The sequence below is a fragment of the Rissa tridactyla genome, chromosome 1 (assembly GCF_028500815.1).
Source record: "Rissa tridactyla isolate bRisTri1 chromosome 1, bRisTri1.patW.cur.20221130, whole genome shotgun sequence".
Classification (NCBI taxonomy): domain Eukaryota; kingdom Metazoa; phylum Chordata; class Aves; order Charadriiformes; family Laridae; genus Rissa; species Rissa tridactyla.
The window spans coordinates 185,502,673-185,523,791 of record NC_071466.1 but is presented as its reverse complement, the minus strand read 5'-3'; the positions used below and the strand labels follow the sequence as shown (position 1 = coordinate 185,523,791).

General features: G+C 37.4%; 1 protein-coding gene across 2 annotated transcripts in view; it reads left to right on the top strand.

Moving 5' to 3' along the window:
• Nucleotides 1-21,119, top strand: part of ARID2 (AT-rich interaction domain 2) — a 105,758-nt gene that overhangs the window by 67,046 nt on the left and 17,593 nt on the right. For both annotated transcript variants that reach the window (XM_054185531.1, XM_054185541.1), the window contains 9 exons: nucleotides 5,866-5,932; nucleotides 6,017-6,267; nucleotides 7,418-7,514; nucleotides 7,594-7,803; nucleotides 8,184-8,351; nucleotides 9,629-9,704; nucleotides 12,719-12,853; nucleotides 13,311-13,510; nucleotides 13,886-16,743. In XM_054185531.1, the coding sequence (XP_054041506.1) occupies nucleotides 5,866-5,932; nucleotides 6,017-6,267; nucleotides 7,418-7,514; nucleotides 7,594-7,803; nucleotides 8,184-8,351; nucleotides 9,629-9,704; nucleotides 12,719-12,853; nucleotides 13,311-13,510; nucleotides 13,886-16,743 (4,062 nt within the window). The remainder of the gene's footprint in view (nucleotides 1-5,865; nucleotides 5,933-6,016; nucleotides 6,268-7,417; nucleotides 7,515-7,593; nucleotides 7,804-8,183; nucleotides 8,352-9,628; nucleotides 9,705-12,718; nucleotides 12,854-13,310; nucleotides 13,511-13,885; nucleotides 16,744-21,119) is intronic.

The following is a 21,119-nucleotide window of genomic DNA, read 5'->3' as shown; positions in this document are numbered from 1 at the left end:
TCAGAATATTTGACATTTTATCGATATAGCTACTCTTATTAACTTTTTTCCAAGCTCTTCCTCCTGCTTATTGAAATATATGAACGTAGACTTGGAACTTTGGATTTTATAGAGGTGTTTTAATTTCTGTATTTCAGTGTCTTTATACAGGTATTGGGGGTAATTATAGAATTATGTACTTATACTAAAATGTTTTGTGGAAGTTTTTAATGTTTGTTAAAAATAAGCTTGATTTACTTTTAAGTGTCTTAGTCATATTAGTATTTTTAAATTAGTTTTCAGTAAAGAAAGATGGCCGTATGTTTTTCTTCATTATTTTTCTCTTCATTGTACTGTGTCTTTGCACATCAGGAGTGGTACAGCAGCACCATTAGTATTTCTCCCACCATTAAATATCTCTGCAATAACTGTTGGTTGGTTGGTATTCAGTCAGCTCTTGAGTTCTGTATTAATTTATCATAAAGAATTTGTCAATTGTTTCAGCACCAATACTTCAATTTTTATATGCTGCTATTCTGTGATTTTAACTTAAAATCATTCTACTTTACATATGCAATATTATCATCTTTTTCAGAGCAGTCTACTAGTTCGGCAATGTCATATTTCTAAGCAAAGGAGCTTCCCTATTAGTTGTGTCCTCCAGCATCACTACTGTTCCAGTTGAAGGGAATCAAGTACCTTCCCCTTCCCTCCCCTTCCAATCCTCACTGCATTATAAAAAAAAGTTTGGAAAATTCATAATTTCTGTTATCTGCAGCGCTACATTTTTTCTTACTTTCTACAGTGCTTCCCTCTAAACTGAATCAAATGTCTTCACTAGTCACGGGGTCTGTTCCATTAATTGTCGGAATTTTAATATCATTTTAGTTGAACCTGCTGTTATCCCTTATAGCTATGTTAATTTGTTGCTTTCTCCTCTCTTGATTTTTCCTGGTGCTGTCAATAAGCTTAAATCTGTAGTTAGTTGGAATGACTGCATGTCCTTAGTTAAGGATTGGAATAACTGGCAGTTGGCCTGTCATCTTGTGTCTCGTTTTGTTGTCCCCATCCCCAAGCTCTGATGACATCCTGCTCAGATGTTTTCTCATCAGATGGAGTTGTTCTTTTGTTGTCCAACTCTTTCTTGTTTTTATAAGTTTATGATAATTTTCTTTACTTGCATTTATTCTTTGAATCTTTCTCAGATAGCGTGTAGAGTGAGATCCTTATACATTTAAATGCCTGAAATATTTTTTCAAATGTCGCCTTTCTTGTCTCTCACAGTGGTCTGTCAAGCTGACTTGACTCCAGTTGCTGTCATATTTTTCTTGGGCAATAAGAAGTCATGATCATTGCTACATTATATGATCTCTGGGCTCAAATGTCAGTTGTTTTTATGCACAGTAATTTGGTTCATCTGATTTCCAGTGAATTCTGTATATCTCTGTGCATCTTTTTCCAAAGGAACTTGGCTTTCTTGCTCTTTACCTTTGTCCATTATCTCTTAGCATCTGGATGTCGTGTAGTCAAGCATTGTTTGTTTGCTTCCAAGTTTTAGCTTTATATTTTTATTACATTGTGTTATCATGATGTAAATATATATATATATATGAATATCTATTGATAAAGAGCTTCACTTTCTCATCCTTTCTTGTTTATTTCTGTTGATATGTAGTATCAGATTGTAGCTATCCATAGTTTATAGTAGGGAATAAACAACTGCTTGTGATGCTAAATTGATTTTTTTTCTTGCCTCTGCAATGTATGTTTTTCAAAGGAACACCCGGGAAGCTTGACTTAAATTGTGTTTTTTCCACTTTTGTCTTTCCTTTGGGCAAACAAAAATTTTGTTGTGTTTCACCTTGTCCTCTTGTAACAGATAACGAATGTTGTATGTAGGTTATTTAAGTCTATTTTTCACCTCGTCGTTCTCTGCCCGCCCCCATCCTTTTCAGGGATCTTTCCTGCTTGGGCAGGAAACAAATGTTGAGTGGACTGAGAGCAATCAAACTGCTCTGCTTAAATGCAAAAAAGAAGGCAATTCAGGCCAACTCTTTCCTTGTAAAGAAAAGGAATAGAGGCTGCAGATTCATTCTGAGCTTAAGACATCTGAACGCCTTTATTCAGAAGTACAAGATGGAGATCACTGTAGGTAATGGTAGTGCTTTGCAAGAAGAACTGGGTGGGTTTTTTGATCGTTTACTGGCAGGACACGTGATTCCAGTGTGAAGATTTGTCTGAGGTATGGAAACATCTGTATTTCATCAGAATCACAGAGGATAACTTTCAGAACAAGGTGCAATTATTTTTTTTATTGGTGTTTTTTCCCTACTGTGTTGTAAGGGGTTTTGTAATTAACAAGCTTCATCATTCAAGTTAAGGAATGGAAAGTACAATTTATCTTCCTAAAAGTCTTATCAAGGACTTTCTGTCATTCTTTCTTTCTTTCTGAAGAGGTCTTACGTGTCCTGGAATTCGCTTTGGGTTTCTTGAAGTCCTCTGAGTGAAAGATACAGAATTCATATTCACTATTGACATATTCATTATTGGTTGTACGGAGGTCAGCTGAAATCTATTTGTCATAGCATCTCTAAAAAAACCCAACCTTTTATAAGATGTTTGGACAAGTAGATTTTATGCCTGATAATTTGATTGAGTCTTTGATTGTCATAGGCTAGGCTGACTGCAGTTTTTTAATTCCTTACTGACTGTACATGCAGTGCACAAGAGTGTTGCTTCAAGCTGTTTGTCATTCTCTGAACAGTGACTTTTCTGGAGGAGACAGTCGACTGGTAATGGTGCATGCTAGAAGATAGCTTGTTGGAATCAAACGGAAAGTTGTTCTACCTTCTAAATAATTAGAGATAGCTGTCTTTTTCCTTGGCTAGGAACTCACCTCAGCTATATCTGTGGTAAAGCTTTCAGGTGTTTTGGAGTTCAGTATAGTGATATACACTGACCAGGTTTACAACTCAACATTTGTTGTTGCAACATTCTTGTCAACAGCTAGAGTCCTGGGAAATCCTGACCCCTCTATATCATTAGCAGCCCATCTCTAAAAAAGATACATTAAATGCCACATACATATTAAAATGCCATACACAATAGTTTGCGTCTTAGCTGCTTGGATTTCTGAACACATTACTTACTGATAAGCTGTTTTAAGTTACTGGCTTGTTGAATGGAGGATGTAGGATAGTATTTTTGAGGGTTTTTTTGTAATATTTCTGAGTTCTTTGGTGATGACTCTGGAGCATCTGTTTGAGATTTTAAAATCTGCAAAGTGCTCACAGGAAGCCTGGTTTACTGCTGCAGTTGGCATTTTGCAGTTGCCGAAACACCAATGATGGATGCTGACTTTGGGAATGCAAACCTAGAGTTTTGAGCAAACAAAAGCCTCTGGGACACTTCTGCAGGTAAAGCAGTGGCTTTGGTGAACGTTATTACCCACAGTGCTTCTGTATGTAGAAATAAACACTCTAGAGGAAAAAAAAAAAAAGTATTTTTCTTAATTGTTCTTTTTGAAGTTTTATTGTCTGCATATTCATGTCCTATCCTGCAGATTCTCTTCCTTAGAGCTTTAAGAGCCTTTCCAGATCTCTAGGACTCGGAGGAACTGAGGCTGTGGGGGATGCACATTATTCTGGTGTGCTTCACGTAGGTAACAGGGCGTGTGCATATGCTCTAGGTAATCCTGAGGCAAAAATTCTCTGGTTGGAGTGGTTAGCATTTTATGCTCACAGCATGACTGTATAATGAAACAATTTGAAGAATAGCAGCTATGTGTAAGTAAACCTTATCTGGGGCCTTGGTGTGTATCTCATTTTAACTTACAGAAAGGAGCCATGTTCTGTTCTTTTCTGAAAAAGATAATCTCATCTGAGCTGACAACTAGCATTTTTTTCACAGACTGCTTCTTTAGGAGGGGAGACTTTCTCAGTTGTTCAAGCAACTAAGCGTGGATCTGTTTATTCTGTGAGTTTTAGGTGAGATGTACAGTTTTCCAGCAAGATATTCCTGTCTTCATCTTTAGCCATAGTACTTTGAGGCTTTATCTTTAGCAGTGTCTTCATCTGCAAAAAACTTAAATCCTCATTTTCCATCCCTTTGAGAATGAATTCAGGATGATTTGCCTTCCAGATAGAAAAATTTACTCCTTTATGACTTTATATTGCCAGAGGTTTTTAAATGTTTCATTTTGGACTATACACTTAAGTGACGAAAAGTGGATTATTGGAGGATTCAGCTAGCAAAATGTGATGTTGCTGTTTTAACATTTAATGTGTGACAGCAGTTTTAACACTGTATTGTGATTGACCTTGGCCTCTTCCAGAGAGATTCAGTTTGAAGGATTTAAGTATCTCTGTTCGATATTAACTTTTTTTAAAAATACTTATCTGATTACACAACTAATCTTTAAAAGCGTCTGTGGTTTTTCTTTTAAGTAGCAGTGAAATGAGAAGGCTTACTGTGTTCATTGCTTTTCCAAAGGGAAACATCCTAAAGGAAAGTGTGGTCTGTCTGGTAAATTTCTAGACAGTATATTTCTGTGTACTTTTTATACTAATGACTGAAGCCTCTTCCTTAAATACTCTCCTTCTCTAAAAGTAAAGGCAGCTCAAAATGAAGGACATTCTGCAGATTTTATCTACGTGCCTTTGTCTTCTGTGGCTCTTGATGATAGCCTCAGTATTAATTAGAAAAATCTGTTTGTCACAAACGGTAAGAAGTTAGACTCTTATCTGGCGGTTCTTGTCTTTGCTAAAATGAGGTAATAATCCTTTCTATGCAAGCAATCCTCTTTACTAAACAGCACTTGGATGTCATTTAGCAGCATTGCAGTGGAAAATAAAATTATTTTCCTTCCAATTTAGAAAATCTGTAGTATTCTATTTTTCAGGAAAATAATAGTGTCAAGCTTGGTATGAACACTGTAATTTAGTAATTACATTTGCATAGCAAAATTTCTCCTGCTGTTCAGCTGGTCGTACTTCCCATCCTTCCTTTTTTGTCCAGAATTATTTGTGGTTTTATTCTGTGATCATAACCCAAAACGGGAGCTGTATTTCATCAGTGAGTGAAAGGAATGTATAAATTTTTATTAGTGAAATGAATGTTTATATTTTTGTTATAATACACACATTAGAACGTATATATCATTATATATTTTTATATTAATATACATCACAATGAGGTTTTTTTCTTTCTTAGTTTGCGAACCTTAATCCCTTGATTAATGCTTGAATTTCAACAGGACTAGTGACATAACAACCATTTACAGATCAGGCCATATATTTGTGAAGTAATTTGAATTCCAGTCTGCTGAAGCATTCTGTTTTGCTTATAATTATAAAGGTGTTTGGTGACAGTGGTTGTTGCTTCTCTCTTTTCATTGATTTATGATGATGTGGAAAACATAGCAGAAGCTTTAAAATGTCTCTCCAGATAGAAATCTGACAGTTGTACTCCTAGCAGGAGTCACCATCTTCTGCTTTAGGAGTTCACTGTTTGTGGGAGGTGGAGGAGGATGAAATGTACTTTTTTTTCCACTTATAATTGTGGAATTTCTAATTGTTTGTGGAAAACCATCCATATAGTTTCAGTATGTGCTTCAGCAAAGTACTACTGTGGTAGTGTTGGTTGATCATGAATGTGTACTTCTGGTGCTTGAAAGAAGAGTTTCTTAATCTAGAGTACTGAACATCTTGCATATCATCCCATGAGTGAAAAACGTGGTTACTATTAGATGAACCAAGGTACTACAAAGTTTCTAAAGAACAGTGCTTTTCATATTTTTCCATTTTTATGTAATAGAAATAAAAGTAATTAGTATTTAAAGAAATATAATCCCCTAGAAATTAAATGTGGTTTTAATTCTTTCTTCAGTTTTGGAAGGATATTGTTGAGGATATTGAAGTCCGTGACCTAATTTCTGACAGAAGCAAATCTCAAGGTGAGACATCTTGACTAATCTTAATACATATATGTTGGTAAATACAGTGAAGGAAGGACTAAAATTTATTTATTTACTTTGTAGATATTCCATCGGAAGAATGGATTTGGGAATCCTTATTTCATCCACCTCGCAAATTGGGCATTAATGATATTGAAGGGCAGCGGGTACTTCAGATCGCAGTGATTTTACGTAACCTTTCTTTTGAAGAGGGAAATGTTAAACTTTTGGCAGCTAATCGTACTTGTCTTCGGTTCCTGCTACTCTCTGCTCATAGTCACTTTATTTCTCTACGGCAGTTGGGGCTTGACACGCTGGGAAATATTGCAGCAGAGGTAATGCGCTTTAAAACAGAACAATTACGATATAATTTGATAAAAGCATTACTTAAGTGTTAATTAAATGAATCACATTTTTCCTTGATCATTGGATGAAGCAGGAAATAAATTATTCTCTGAATTTGTAAATAGTAATTTGAAAACAAGAATTCAGAGCCAAAACGAAAATGCAGATTGTATGTGTCACTTTGCTAAAATAGATTCACATGGAGAAGACTGATTGTACAGGGAGGTACAAGATACTCATAGTACGTAACTTTCAGTTTAGTTTTCCAGAGAGAAGAAAGGAATCCAGTTAAATTCTGCAGAATGCATGCTAGCTTCTTCACTTTACAATTATAACCTTTAGTCATAACTTATCGTATGTTTGAGGAAGGGGGTGGTAGAGGGTTTTATGCTGTGTTTAGTGGTCACCAGTAAGCTGGTCTCATGCCACTGGGTATACTGTCTGAATCACGTGAGGCATCCTTTTCTTTTCAAAGAGGTTTGAACGTAACAAAATGCACTGCTTCAGTATGTCATATCATTGTGCAGATAAATTTTACAGATTTTATAGGCAGATATGTTCAGATATGCCTTATATTTTAAAATACAACAGATAATTTATGTAAAATGGGTAGTATCAAAGAATGAGATGTGAAGTATTGGTCCATTGCTGAACATTGAAAAAAGGTGGTATTTTCATTTACCGTGTATCCAGCTCTTCTTGAATAAGAAATAATGTTAGATATTATAGCGTCTGAGAGCTCTGATTGAGAAGCAGAAGTGGATAGAAACAGGATGAGCGATTGTGATAGGGTTGGGAAGGAATGTTTGTCGTTACTCAAGTTCTGTTCTTTGTTGGATATTAAAGTATATTTGTGTATACTGTTGCCTGCCTGGGAATAAAGTTATTTTCCTTATTCTGAGCACTGGAAAATGTAAATTAGACTGCTACTTCAGAGCAAAAAAGGAGGAGGGGGCTCAAAATACTAGCTACAATAAAAAGCTCACAGGGTTCTGTTTTTGTGAACAGAAATGTCATTTACGTGTGCTGCATTTAAACACTTTTGAATCTTATATTTTGATATGCAAATTTAAGGATTTGAGCCATTAGCACTATATGCATAGTGTTAGTCATAGATTTTTTTTTTTTCTTTCTCATCAGCTTCTTTTGGATCCTGTTGATTTCAAAACTACTCATCTAATGTTTCACACTGTTACAAAATGCCTCATGTCAAGGGATAGATTTTTAAAAATGAGAGGTAAGATCTCTAGCTATTCTATTGTTGTATTAGAATTGTAATTATTGCCATTTAAAACTATTTTGTATTTGTTCTCCAGGCATGGAAATCTTGGCAAATCTTTGTAAGGCTGAAGATAATGGTGTCTTAATTTGTGAATATGTGGATCAAGAATCCTATAAAGAGATCATATGTCATCTCACGCTACCAGATGTGCTGCTTGTAATCTCAGCACTTGAGGTGCTATACATGCTCACAGAAATGGGAGAAGTGGCCTGCTCAAAGATTGCTAAAGTAGAAAAGAGCATAGGTAAGGGAGAAGCAAAAATCTATCACTCTCACTTACGTAGGAAAAAAGACTTGGGAATATATCATGTTCAGTGGTTTAAAATGTGGCTTGCTTGTGTGTGTGTGCAGCTCTAGGGATGGATATTAGAATAATAAGTTTTACTACAATTTATTCTTTGTGTCCTCAAGAAATTGATGAGGTTAATAACTAGGGAAGCTAAAACTTTTGAAGTTTTTTTTTTTTTTAATGCCATGAAGTATGTTTAAAAAAAATAAAAATCTACAGAAGCATACAGAGGCTTCTTTTCTTTCAACACATAGCAATTTTAAAGCAAATCGGTATGTTCCAACAGCATTCGTCTTGTCCTAATGTCATTGTCGGTTTTACATTTAATACTTCAGATACATTAGTATGTCTGGTTTCTATGGACATCCAGATGTTTGGATCTGATGCACTTACTGCTGTAAAACTCATTGAACATCAGTGTGTTAGCCAGCAAGGAGTACCTGATGTCAGACCACAAGTAATGGATCATGGTTCTTCACAGGCCCATGCAACAGGTGTCCCAGGTTAGTATCACTGCAAGAGAACATACTCTCCTACAAAATTTCCTATGTGGCATGTATGATTTTTTTTTTGTCTTCTGTAGGTTTCTGATTAATTTACATAAATAAGTATAGTATTATGCATAGTGTACAGTATCTTTTTCAGATACTTGTTCACAAAGCAAAGATAAAGCTATGTTAGGCAAAACGATGGTGAAACAAGCTTTAAAAGAATCTTAGTACTTTTCAGTTGCTAGACTGAAAATTTACTTGAAGTTATGTACTTGTTCAGTGGAAAGAAAAAGTGTCCATCCTAGATTGTTCCCACGATTTGCAGAGAATTAGAGGTCCATTTTATATTCTGTTTTACACAGAATACTATTGGGCAGTAATGTATGGTATTTGATAGAACTGCAGAGATGAGATTAAACACACAGAATCATGCCTCTGTTGAAGCTGCTAAACAGCTTATTGTGATGTGAACCAAATCTTAACTATTGCTTAAAGCTTGAAAAGTGTTTTCTTAATTGTAAATTAAATTGGAATGATAATGAATTTTTGCAGTTTTATTTTGGGATTTAATACTGTGGCTTTGGAAGTTGATGGCACAGCTAACTATTACTGATCAGGGGAGTAGCATATGTACCTCATTCTGTCTTTACTAATAAAAGCATACAGCAGTACACCACAAGTGCACACAAGATGGAACATAGCTATTTGTTCTGGGGGGGGGGGGAAATGGAGAAAGGACTATTACAACAGACACTGGCTTACATGTCTAAGTGTACTGTTTCTGGAATGGGTGCAGATATCACAGTTAAAGTGACTGGAGAAGAATGTGACTAAGGGGATGGTTAGAGGGAATCAATGTGACATGGCAAGAAAATTTTTTACATTATATTTGCTTCCACTTAGGAATTGGAAAAATAATAGCTGTGTATTTATGCCTGTTCTGGTGGAGTATTGTGCTACCCTTAAATCATGCTCAGTGCTCTATAGAGAACTGAGATCGTGGATCATGATTGTGAATCTGGAAACTGTTGTTCATTAAGTGCTTATGTCATGATTGCACTTCAGTGGTGGCTCTGGCCTTGGCATGCCCTGCTTCGCTTTGGTAAATTGTGGTGCACATCTGTAGTCTGCTTAGTCCACCTTTGTGACTTGCCTTAGCTGGATACAGCCGTGCTTACACACACAGGAGAAACTCTACCAGTGAAAATCACGGAGTTGAAGTGCTTCTTTATTCAGGAGAGCAAAAACCATTTCAGCAAGTTTGTTTTTCTTCCCCTCATTGTCCACAGGCTCTAGAACAGCACCACATGTTGCTCCACCACCAGGAATAGTAGAAATAGACAGCGAGAAATTTGCATGTCAGTGGTAAGTGTACAGTTCTATTCAAATACTTTAATGAAGAAGAAAAGCAGAAAAAAATTCCTGTATTCATGTGTCACAGAATTTTCTAGCTTGCTGCTATTTACTGTTAGACTAATTTTTCTGAAAAGTATAAAGCAAAATCATTCTGTCATTGCTTTGAAGAAGTATGAAAGAAAAAACTCAATCAGAATATTCACTCTTCAGCAGTTGATATTTAAAATTAGTTGTTTTCTCTCTTAGAATAGAATTTAATTCGATTTTTGACTCTGGTCTTGATTTTTATTTACTTTTTGAATTGTCAAGCAGCATTATCTGTTTCATGAGTGTTTTCATCTGGTTATGTGTTACTGTATTACTGGACCAATATAAAAGTAATTATCAAATTATGAAGCGAGGCACTGCAAAACTCTTATGTGATCATTGTGAACCTCGAGCAAGTTAAGGAAGATCAAAGCCTTTTCCATCCAAGTTCTTTTGCTTTGAACTAATATTGTCATTGTCAGATATTTAAGGAAAAACTATTCTGCCTGTGGTTCTCACGTGGACTGAGGGTGATCTTTCTGAACTATTTAACTTACATAAATCTACTCACATTCAAATATTTGTATTAATTGGTTCCTGATGGACCCTGCCACCTCTGCTGCTTCACAACTTATATGTGTGTTCATGAATTGCCTTACTGATCAGACAAGGGCCTTCAAGATAAAGTGGGTAGAATTTATCAAAGCTTACTGCTTTTGGTCATGATTTAGTTTTACCTATACTTCCAGCAAAGCTTTGATTGTAAGGGGGAAATGTTGCAGATTCTTGTTCCCATACTTCGGTTTGCACATTGCAAAGTATTATTAATGCGTACCGCTGAAAGACTGAGAAATATCACATTTAAACAGGGGTACCTGGAGCTGGAATCACTGCAGCTTAATTTAGCAATCTGCAGGTTGGTCTCGAGCCAAAGCTAGTTTTCTAGGCTGCCTTTTTAATTGAGTGGGAGATTCCCCCAATAGGAAACTGAATTGCCTTCACCTGCCTAGTTTCTGATGAGATTACGAATTACCTTCTGTTGCCACCCTCTATTGACTATAGAGACCACTAGACATTTAGCTTTCAGTAGTAAAGCTGTAGGCAAAGTAAATTTTGCACTCTGTATAAAATAAAATAGAAGTTTCAACTGTTAAAACAAGTAAGGGTAGGTACCATGCTGCAACTGCGTGATACCATCAAATACTCAAGTATTTGATTATATCAGGAAGATTTGAAATACCTGCTTCGGTTTTGATTCTGTGTGCTTCTGCAGCTGTCAGTGTTGAATACGATTATTTTGTACTTAATTTTCTTCTGATCTTAGGTAGATCTGAGCTAGTGAAAAATAAAAATTAACATCTAGTCCTGAAAATTCTCCTTAAATACTGTGTTGCCAAAAAAAAAAAAAAAGGCAAATTGAGAACAGAGGAGCAGCCTCTTCCAAGCATTTTCATCAATGCTAACGTGGAGTGTCTTGCATTCCTGTAAATTTTCATGGTATGTTTCGGTCATTGCTTCCTGTTGAGAGAAATGGGAAAATGAGTAAATCATAGCAGTAGAATTTAGAAAAGTTACTCTCTCTTAGAAGCAGCAGAAAGACAAGGTATTTAAACTGACCTTCCTGGATATATTATTAGCCAGCTTAGCCTGAGTAGGAGTCCTTGTAAGGTAAGTGACAGTAAGTGTGTGTGACAGTAAAGTGCTAATTGCAGATCCGATTTCACCATTGTAAGTCCTAATATCTTCGCTTCGCTTGTGCCAGTGATAGTGTGTCAGCCTAACACACCCAACTGGACAGTCATTTGTCTGATATGCCAAATTTAATTAATACCTAGACTTTCTGTTGTACAGTGTGATCTCAATCTTTGTAGTAATGAAACTGTAACTCAAGTGGCATTATACTTGCTCTGTACTGGTTATGAGAGAACACAATTTAAAGAATGTAATCATTTGCTTTTTCCCTTCTGAAGCATCTAGTTATATTGGGAGTGTAAGACTCTACAAAGGAGAACGCGATGTAGTTTTCTGAAGTGGTAGCACCGTATAGTAAATGATGACAATTTAAAAAATATTTTTATTCTGTCTGAGCTTATGTTATGGTACTGGTATTTAAGCATTGTGTGAGAGTTGTTACTACCTTGTTGCTGCTGGGGCTGAACCGTTCCCATGTCACTGGGTTGAAATAATGGATCTGAAAGAAATAAAATTAAAATGATAGAAAATGTTTCCTTCTCTCACAGCTTCCTGGTCAGGGGTTGGGTGGTCTGTGTGGTTGTGGAGAGTCTGTAGGAGACCCAAATACTTTCTCTCCCTGGAAATTTAACATTAGGCAGAACAGGTTCTTCAAGGGTTTTATTGATGTCGGTGTAGTGTGAGACTCCACAAATGAGAGTGTGTGTGTTTGCGTGAGTACTCTCTCAGAACCCCAGTCCCCTCTCTCTTGCCTTCCCACCTCTATCAAAATGATAAGGTTGAGACTGTTATTCTGTTTCTGGTTTTACTTGTATTTTAAAGTAAGACTTCATTAGCAGATCAGTTAACAAAATCTTGGTTTTGATACAAATACTGACTTTTGATAGAAATTTCTGATAAAGAATTATCTAGCATTCAGTCCATCTTTTGCTAAGGTAGAATCATTAAGAAATAAGAATAGAGCTGTGGGGAGGAGACGTCAGCAAACAATGCATTCTTCTTTGGTTTTTGTTTCTGAATATACAATAAAAAAGTCATATGTAGAGGCTATTTTGCATATTACATATGTAAATAAGATGTTGCATGTAAAACCGACTACGTGTGTTAGGGGTCCCATGTGTTGAATCATAAGCAGTGAGAAGGAGAAAGTATGGAACAGACATTTGACAAGACCATATACTGAAGTGCTATTTTCCATGTTGTTATCAGGTCTCAGAAGTCTCTGTGACAGACAGAAGTGTTTTAACAACCCTTTTAAAAGTACTCACTACATTTTGCTTCATAGTTTATTTTTTCATCCTCAGGTTGAATGCACATTTTGAGGTGAATCTTGATTGCTCAGTTTCTCGAGCAGAAATGTACTCTGAATACCTCTCTACCTGTAGTAAATTAGCTCGAGGTGGAATCCTAACATCAACTGGATTTTATAAATGTCTGCGGTAAGACAAAAAATTCATGCAACAATAAAGATGCAATTGTATGTACTAACCTGTAGCTTTAGATTTCTTTGAGAAATGATCTACTGAGTTGAGTTTGTAAGACATCCAGTTTTGGAATTTTAATTGCAACAAATGTTTAGAATTTTTTAAATTTTTTTCATTCTATTTCAGGATCTTTGATAGGGTTCCTTCTCTGCTTATAGTACTTTTAATTCTTTCACAAGTAGTTTTTGGAGGTATTGTAGTTTTCACTAAGCTTGTATGAGATCTTGGCCGACCATCTGCTGGACCTCAATGAGATTGAGATTCAGATGCTATTGGAGAATCCTGCTGTATTGCAAAGATACAGGCATTGGTGCACTTACTCCGCACACAAGAGCGGTCAGTTAAAACAAAAGCATTGTAAGAGGTTTGAGTTATTGTGTTTAGTAACGTAGATTTATGTTGTGTTTGGCAGAACCGTCTTTCCAAATCATACAGTGAAGAGAGTAGAAGATCCAAGTAACAACGGTCAAGCACATATACATGTGGTAGGAGTGAAAAGGAGAGCTATACCACTTCCCATTCAGATGTACTATCAGCAGCAACCAACTTCGTCTACCCCAGTTGTCCGGGTTGATTCAATTCCTGATGTGTCTTCGTCTCCTTCGCCAGCAGGTTTTTAAATTAATTAATTATCAAGTATTTTGCATTGATTCTGAACTGACAATAAAAGACACAAGTTTTTCAAAATAGTTTGAAAGTGTTGGAAGTCAAGGCCATGTTTCTTTGATTTTATTCAATAACGTTAGGAATAATATTGCAGTATGTACTTGCATGCCATTCTAGTATTTGACATGTAACCCATAAACTTGTCAGTCAGCAGACAAGCCGCTGTTGCTGCATCATTAATTCAGGTGCAGTATAGCTGAGAAGAGAAACTGCTTCATATAGAATTAGAAATTCAAGCCTTTGATTTTTAAAAAAATTGTTATATTAAAGTGTTATGAAATAGTTTTTGCTTCCAAACCTTTACTGTGTTTATTTCAACAGGAATCCCGCATGGGCTACCAAGCGTAGGAAATCACTATCAGAGGACCCCTATTAACCAGTCTTCAACTTTGACAGCAACACAGATGTCTTTTCCAATTCAAGGTGTTCATACTGTGGCACAGACTGTTTCTAGAATTCCACAAAATCCTTCTGTTCACACACAGCAGCAACAAAATACTCCAGTGACTGTTATACAGAATAAAGGTCCAATATCCTGTGAAGTAGTGAAGGCCGCAGTGATACAGAGCTCTGTTCCCCAGTCTGGAGTTCCTGTTACTATTGCTGTAGGAGGAGCACCACAAGCTTCTAATCAAAATCACAGCACTACAGGACAACAGCCGTCTGTTACTGTTGTTGGTTCTCAGACGTTGCTTCACCACCAACCTGTAATTCAACAACAGTCTCCACTGCACGCAGTGGTACCAGGACAGATACCTTCAGGCACTCCTGTTACGGTAATTCAGCAAGCTGTACCTCAGGGTCATATATTTGGCAGAGTACAAAACATACCAGCATGCAGTTCAGCAGTTTCACAGGGTCAGCAGCTAATCAGCACATCACAACCTGGGCAGACATCATCTCAGCAGTCCCCTGCTGGCAACCAGCAACAAGATACAGTCATCATAGCACCACAGCAGTATGTCACAACCTCTGCATCTAACATCGTTTCTGCCACCACAGTTCAAAATTTCCAAGTAGCAGCTGGGCAGGTGGTTACAATCGCAGGTGTCCAAAACCCACCAACATCTAGGGTAGGGTTTCAGAATATTGCACCAAAGCCTCTGCCATCTCAGCAAGTTCCACCTGCCGTGGTACAGCAGCCGATGCAGCCACAGCAGCAGCCTCCGCCACCATCCCAGCAAAGTGTAGTGATTGTAAGCCAGCCAGCTCAGCAAGGTCAAACGTACGCACCAGCCATTCATCAAATAGTGCTTGCTAATCCAGCTTCTATTCCCGCTGGTCAAACCGTCCAGTTGACTGGACAGCCAAGCATTACTCCATCTTCTTCACCATCCCCAGGTCCGGTTACAAATAATCAAGTCCCTGCAGTTATGTCCTCTTCATCTACCACTCCTCAGTCACAGGGACCCCCTCCTACTGTCAGCCAGATGCTTTCTGTAAAGAGGCAGCAGCAGCAGCAACATTCACCAGCATCATCGCAACAGCAGGTACAGGTACAACAACCGATACAAATGCAAGTTCAGTCACAACAAGCTAACACCGGAGTTGGCCAGCCTAACTCTGGTGAGTCTAGCCTGATAAAACAACTGCTCCTTCCAAAAAGAGGCCCCTCAACTCCAGGGGGGAAGCTTATACTCCCAGCTCCGCAGATTCCTCCACCTAACAATGCAAGAGCTCCTAGCCCTCAGGTGGTTTATCAGATGGCCAATAACCAGGCACCAGGTTTTGGAGTTCAAGGACAGTCTCCAGCTCAGCAGCTGCTAGTTGGACAGCAAAATGTTCAGCTGGTCCCGGGTGCAATCCAGCCCCAAGGGGCAGTACAAACAGTACCCATTTCTAATTTACAGATATTGCCAGGCCAGTTGATCTCAAACAGCCCAGCGACTATTTTCCAAGGGACTACTGGCAACCAGGTTACGATAACAGTTGTGCCAAATACGAGTTTTGCTACTGCAACTGTGAGTCAGGGAAATGCAACTCAAATCATTGCTCCAGCAGGAATTGCAGTGAGTGGAGCACAGACAGGAGTTGGGCTACAGGTGCAAACGCTTCCAGCTACTCAAGCACCTTCAGCTGGACAATCACCGTGTACTGCTGCTCCCCCATTCAAAGGTGATAAAATAATTTGCCAAAAGGAGGAAGAAGCAAAGGAAGCAACAGGTTTACACATTCATGAACGTAAAATTGAAGTTATGGAGAATCCTTCCTGCCGAAGAGGAGCTGCAAACACCAGCAATGGGGATGCAAAAGAAAATGAAATGCAGGTGGGAAGTCTTTTAAATGGGAGAAAGTATAGTGACTCCAGTCTACCTCCTTCTAACTCAGGGAAAACTCAGAATGAGGCCAATCAGTGCTCACAAGTCAGTAATGGGCCATCATTAGAAATGGGTGAGAACGGAGCTCCTGGAAAGCAGAACTTTGAACAAATGGACACACAGGAAATTAAAAGTGATTTGAAGAAGCCCCTAGTTAATGGAATCTGTGATTTTGATAAAGGAGATGGTTCTCATTTGAGCAAAAACATTCCAAATCACAAAACTTCCAATCATGTAGGAAATGGTGAGATATCTTCAGTGGAACAACAAGGGAATTTGGATGCCACGCAGCAAGATACTGCCAAAGGTGATCAAGGGGAAAGAATTTCTAATGGGCCTGTATTAACTTTGAGTAGTTCACCTGTTGTAAGCGGTACACAGGAGGCTGCAAAACTGTTAACCCAGCAACTTAGTGGTACCAACACTGATTTACCTAATGGACCTCTAGCTTCAAGTTTGAATTCAGATGTGCCTCAGCAACGCCCAAGTGTAGTTGTCTCACCACAATCTACAGCCTCTGTTATACAGGGGCATCAAATCATAGCAGTTCCACACTCAGGACCTAGAGTGTCCCAGTCTACCCTGTCATCCGAAGTTCGGTCTACTAATGGCACAGCAGAATGCAAAACTGTAAAGAGGCCAGCAGAGGATAATGACAGGGAAACTGTTCCAGGAATTCCAAATAAAGTAGGAGTTAGAATTGTTACAATCAGTGACCCCAACAATGCTGGTTGCAGTGCAACTATGGTTGCTGTGCCAGCTGGAGCGGATCCAAGCACTGTAGCGAAAGTAGCAATAGAGAGTGCTGTTCAACAAAAGCAGCAGCATCCAACCACGTATATACAAAGCATGGTCACACAGGTATGTTGCAGTGTTCTTTTTATGTTTATTCCAACTGTGATTCTGACTAATACTGTGAAATAATGCGGGTGAAAATGTAAACTCACTCAATATCTCTTGCATATTATTTAAAATAATCAGAAAATGATGGTTCCTGTTCTTTCGCGGACTAAAGTTCTAATGGTTTGCATACTTCTTCAATGTCAATGACAATAGTGGAATTTAAAATAGTTTGTAGCTTGATAATACACAGTAAGGAAAGAACGTTTGCTCACTGGTTTCTTCCTTAAAGGATTAACTGTTCTGAAAACAAAAATGATTTGTTGTATGGTCTTGTAAAAATGCCAGTATTGTTTTGCATTTTATTCTTGGTCATTATTGCTTATGGAGGGGTGAATATGGTTTTTTGCAAGTTAATCACCACAGCTGCATCTGGCTTGCTGAAATGAGTTGAAGTTCCTGAATTTAAAGGTGGTCTTTAAAGGAGTCAGGAGAAATTATTGTTTTGTAACTTTGTTGAGATATTTATGTTTTTTTATTACAAAATATTTGTAATGTTTATTTTATTGCTAGAATAAGCATTGTTTGTGGTTTTTTCTGTTTGACATACTCTGGAGAGGGCTCTTATTTTTTTTTTTTTTTCTTTTTACCTTATTGACTTTTTTTAACCATTTGAAAGTGGTTACTCCCTCCACTTTACTAGAAATGAGGTATGGACATCATTTGTATGAATATTAATAAGTACAAATAATCACGTTTCAGATTATTCTAGTCTCTAGAATTTACTTCAGTTTTGTACATGGACAGAAATTCCCTCTCCAAAAAACGTTCCTAACCTCAACAGGAGCAAAAAGAATAGAATAGTAGGTCTGGCAGTCAGAGTTCTGAAAGACTGCAGAGAGGTGAAATGAAATCTTGAGTGTACATCAGTGCATTTTGACCTTTAGATAAGACAGGTCTTTTATCTTCCTTTTTTGTTTGATTGGTTGGGGATTTTGTTTGTTTGTTTTTGATGAGGTAGCAGGTATAGACCTTATGGACTTAAGCAGAGCTAGAACTCAAAATTCAACAAGTGATGTCTAGTGCTGCTGCTTCTTTTTCTGTGGCACGTTAGGTTTCTGTTGAAAGCTCTTTTGACTGTCCTTCATTCAGTTGTCGGAAATCGGGACTAACAGTTAACAAGTTTTCTTTTTTTACTTTTTTCTTCTAACAGCCACACCACACAGAGTTATGTTCTTAAAATGTCTTTAAATTCATGCGTAAATTTTCACTTAGGTTTTATCAAAGAGATACCTGTATTTTTCTGATATGTTATTTATCTTTGTTCTTACTAGAAATGATTTGACCAAAATGAAAGTGCCTGTTGGCAGCATAGGGACAACACGCTAGGTTTTCTGTAGTGTGAAAATATTAGCTACGCCTTGCTTTTTACAGTGAGTGTCTTCAGCTGTTACACAGATTGAATTTCTATTATAGCTTTGCTAAGGACTTGGCTGAAATAGAAGATGGTATGGCTATGTCTCTGGAATGGAATAAATATTATCTGGGGTTATTTATTCCCTGGACACATGGCTAACAAGAATTTTCAGTTGTGTCTCAAACAGCTACTAAACTGTTAGACTTACAGATTTTTGAGAAGAGGGGAGTAATACAGTTAACTATTTCATTAGTATTAGATAACATGTATCTTTATAATAGAGGAAAAATAAAGAAAAAAGAATATTTTCTGTGCCAATAGTTTCTTTTTTACACTATCACTAATACCACTATCATTAATAGTTCTTACATTTTCCATTACCTGTACAAACAAAAAAATGCTGCCAGCTGGGTATCTGCAGATCAAAATAACTTGGTTTAATATCTGCTTCCATGGAAGTTAGCTCAATCTTCTGCCTGTAGGATGCCCTTCCTTTCTTCAAAATTACAGGAATGCTGGAGAAGAGGAGTTAATTAGTTTTCATCTTAGTGAACGATCTAATTTTTTAGCTAATTGCCTTAACCATTACATATGGGTATTTATGAATCATGTCTATCACGATAATGCCAAGTACTGACTTAGAATAGAACTCACTTCATAGTACTCTGTTCAGATAGAGTGAACATCATAGTTTGGCTTAAGACTTTTAAGGATCTTTACCACTCTAAAATCAATGTGTTGGACTAAAATAGTACCAAAATCATCCTGGCCAGCTCTTTTTTTCCTAAAGCTGCTGAGCAGCTTCAATAGCCGTTGTTTTTCTGAAAAAGCAGGTGTTAAGTATTTCCAATCATGAGTCTGCTTTTAGGAGTATCTTTAAGGCATCCAGAAATAGTAAGATGTAGCCAAATGCTAATGAACTCAGTGTGAGTTTTACTGATGACTTCTTTTGAGGTTAGGTCCTGTGTAATCTCCTGGGGTTTTTCCCCCCTCATGTTTTGAGAGTCTTCCTTGTATGATAAGCAGCTTCCTTGGCCCTGACTTTTTGAAAGACAGCAGCTAAGGGACACTTTTTTCACTGGAGCATCTGCATTGTTTTATCCTCTCTGCAGTACCTAATGTATACTGGCTGTCATGCAGACGAAATAGAAGCATATGGTTCTTTTTGCAAACAGTGTTAAACTTATAAATACAACCCAATGGAGAAAAACGGTGAGGGATGTGGGATAAAGGGGTATTTGCTATGGCAAAATTGTATAGCTGCTGAAGCTGTTAGTGTATGATTTCCTGTTTGCTTGTTATCATAATTTTTTTTTCTAAACTAGACGCTGTATTTCAGGGAAGTGAAAAAGGGATAGAAGAGGAAGATTTGTAATAAAATTATAACCCAACAGGAAGGCTGGAGAAGGAGATGAAGAGGACAGAAGAGGGAGGAGAGTATTGCTTATGCAACTGCAGCAGGATTAGTTGTCATGAACTGCAGAGAGGAGAAGGGGAAGATGCTTGAAGTGAAGATAAGGAAGGGCAAACAAATAGAGGAGGAAGGGAACAGCAATGTGAAAACTAAGGAAAGCAAGAGAAAGAGTGAAATAATCCTTAAGGGGATGTAAAAGAGAAGATTTGTTTCATGATATGAATGGTAGTTTGAAATAGGCTGGTACTATATGCTTGGCGGGAAAAATGTTGACTTAAATGGCCTACTAAAATGAAGAAAATTTATATACGTGCTGTTTGTGGGACAGCTCGTGTAGGGCTATCAAAATCCAGTTAGACAAGTACAGGTATGTTCTGTGTATAACCTGTAATTGTTCCATGCTAATTGTACGCCTCAGCAAAACTCACTGAAAAATAACTACGTATATACTGACTTTAAAGATTTTTATTTTTTGCATTTTTATAAAAACTTGGGCTATGGGTTATTTCAGAACAAGAACATATGATACACAGTGTTGTGATTTTTTTTTCTTATATCTCCATCTGTATTTTGTAAGCTCATGAAATGTAGTCTGAGTGGAGACAGAACTGGCACTTTACTATCTCTGCTTCCTTTTATTTTGGTGTGCCCTGTTCCTGGATTATTGTTTTCCTGAGGCGTTGTGCTGGACCGGTGGATGAAAAAGAAAAAGAAACGAGCAGTTTACCTACCTGTACACTTTCTTTTCTTTTCCACTTTTTCTTACTCCGCTTCAAACGCCTCCAGAACATCTGTTGAACGTAACCATGTTGGTTTGTCCCAATTGGTGTGTGTTTTGAAGGAATACTCTGCTGTCATGCCAGGTTACTAGAAGTGAGCAAATCTGATTTAAATTGCCTTATCTGGCTTTTAAAGTAATCACTTCCCTGCTCATGGCTTTCATCCCCTCATAAACAATGCACGCCCATTTCTCTTAAGGACGTTTCAAGTGGGCTGCCTTGTGTGGAAATTTAGGTGGCAAAAGCTGTGTGAGCATTGCCTTCGCTATTTGCCCCTGCTCTCTGTTGATTGGGAAGCTGAGAATTTCCATGCACCAGAAAGCAGGTGTGTAGCCCCGGGAGGTGTAATTCATTCCTTGCCACAGAGCAAATGAGTTTCTCAGCTGGAAGTACTGAAATACAGAATCTCTATGCTTTTATTGCTCTTCACTTGTGAAGCACACTGTTGCAAGGAGACTTAAACTTTAGTAATCTAACAAGAAAAGAACATTTATTTCAGTGCCTACCCATCTACCTGACCCCTTCCTCACGCTCGAATCATACCATATTAATTTTCAAATTATAGGTTACTTTTTTATATATGTTCATTATCGTGAAGAAGCTAAACATAAAATTTTGTAATATCAAACTGTAAATCCTATGATACTTTTAAAAAATACTTTTACTAATAATTAACTGTTTACTCTTGAGTTAAATGTATTTACTATTCATGTGCACGTACTAATGGTGGGAGAAAAAATGCAGCCTGATGGTTTTAAACTGCGTATGGCTGTATGTGTCAAGAGGA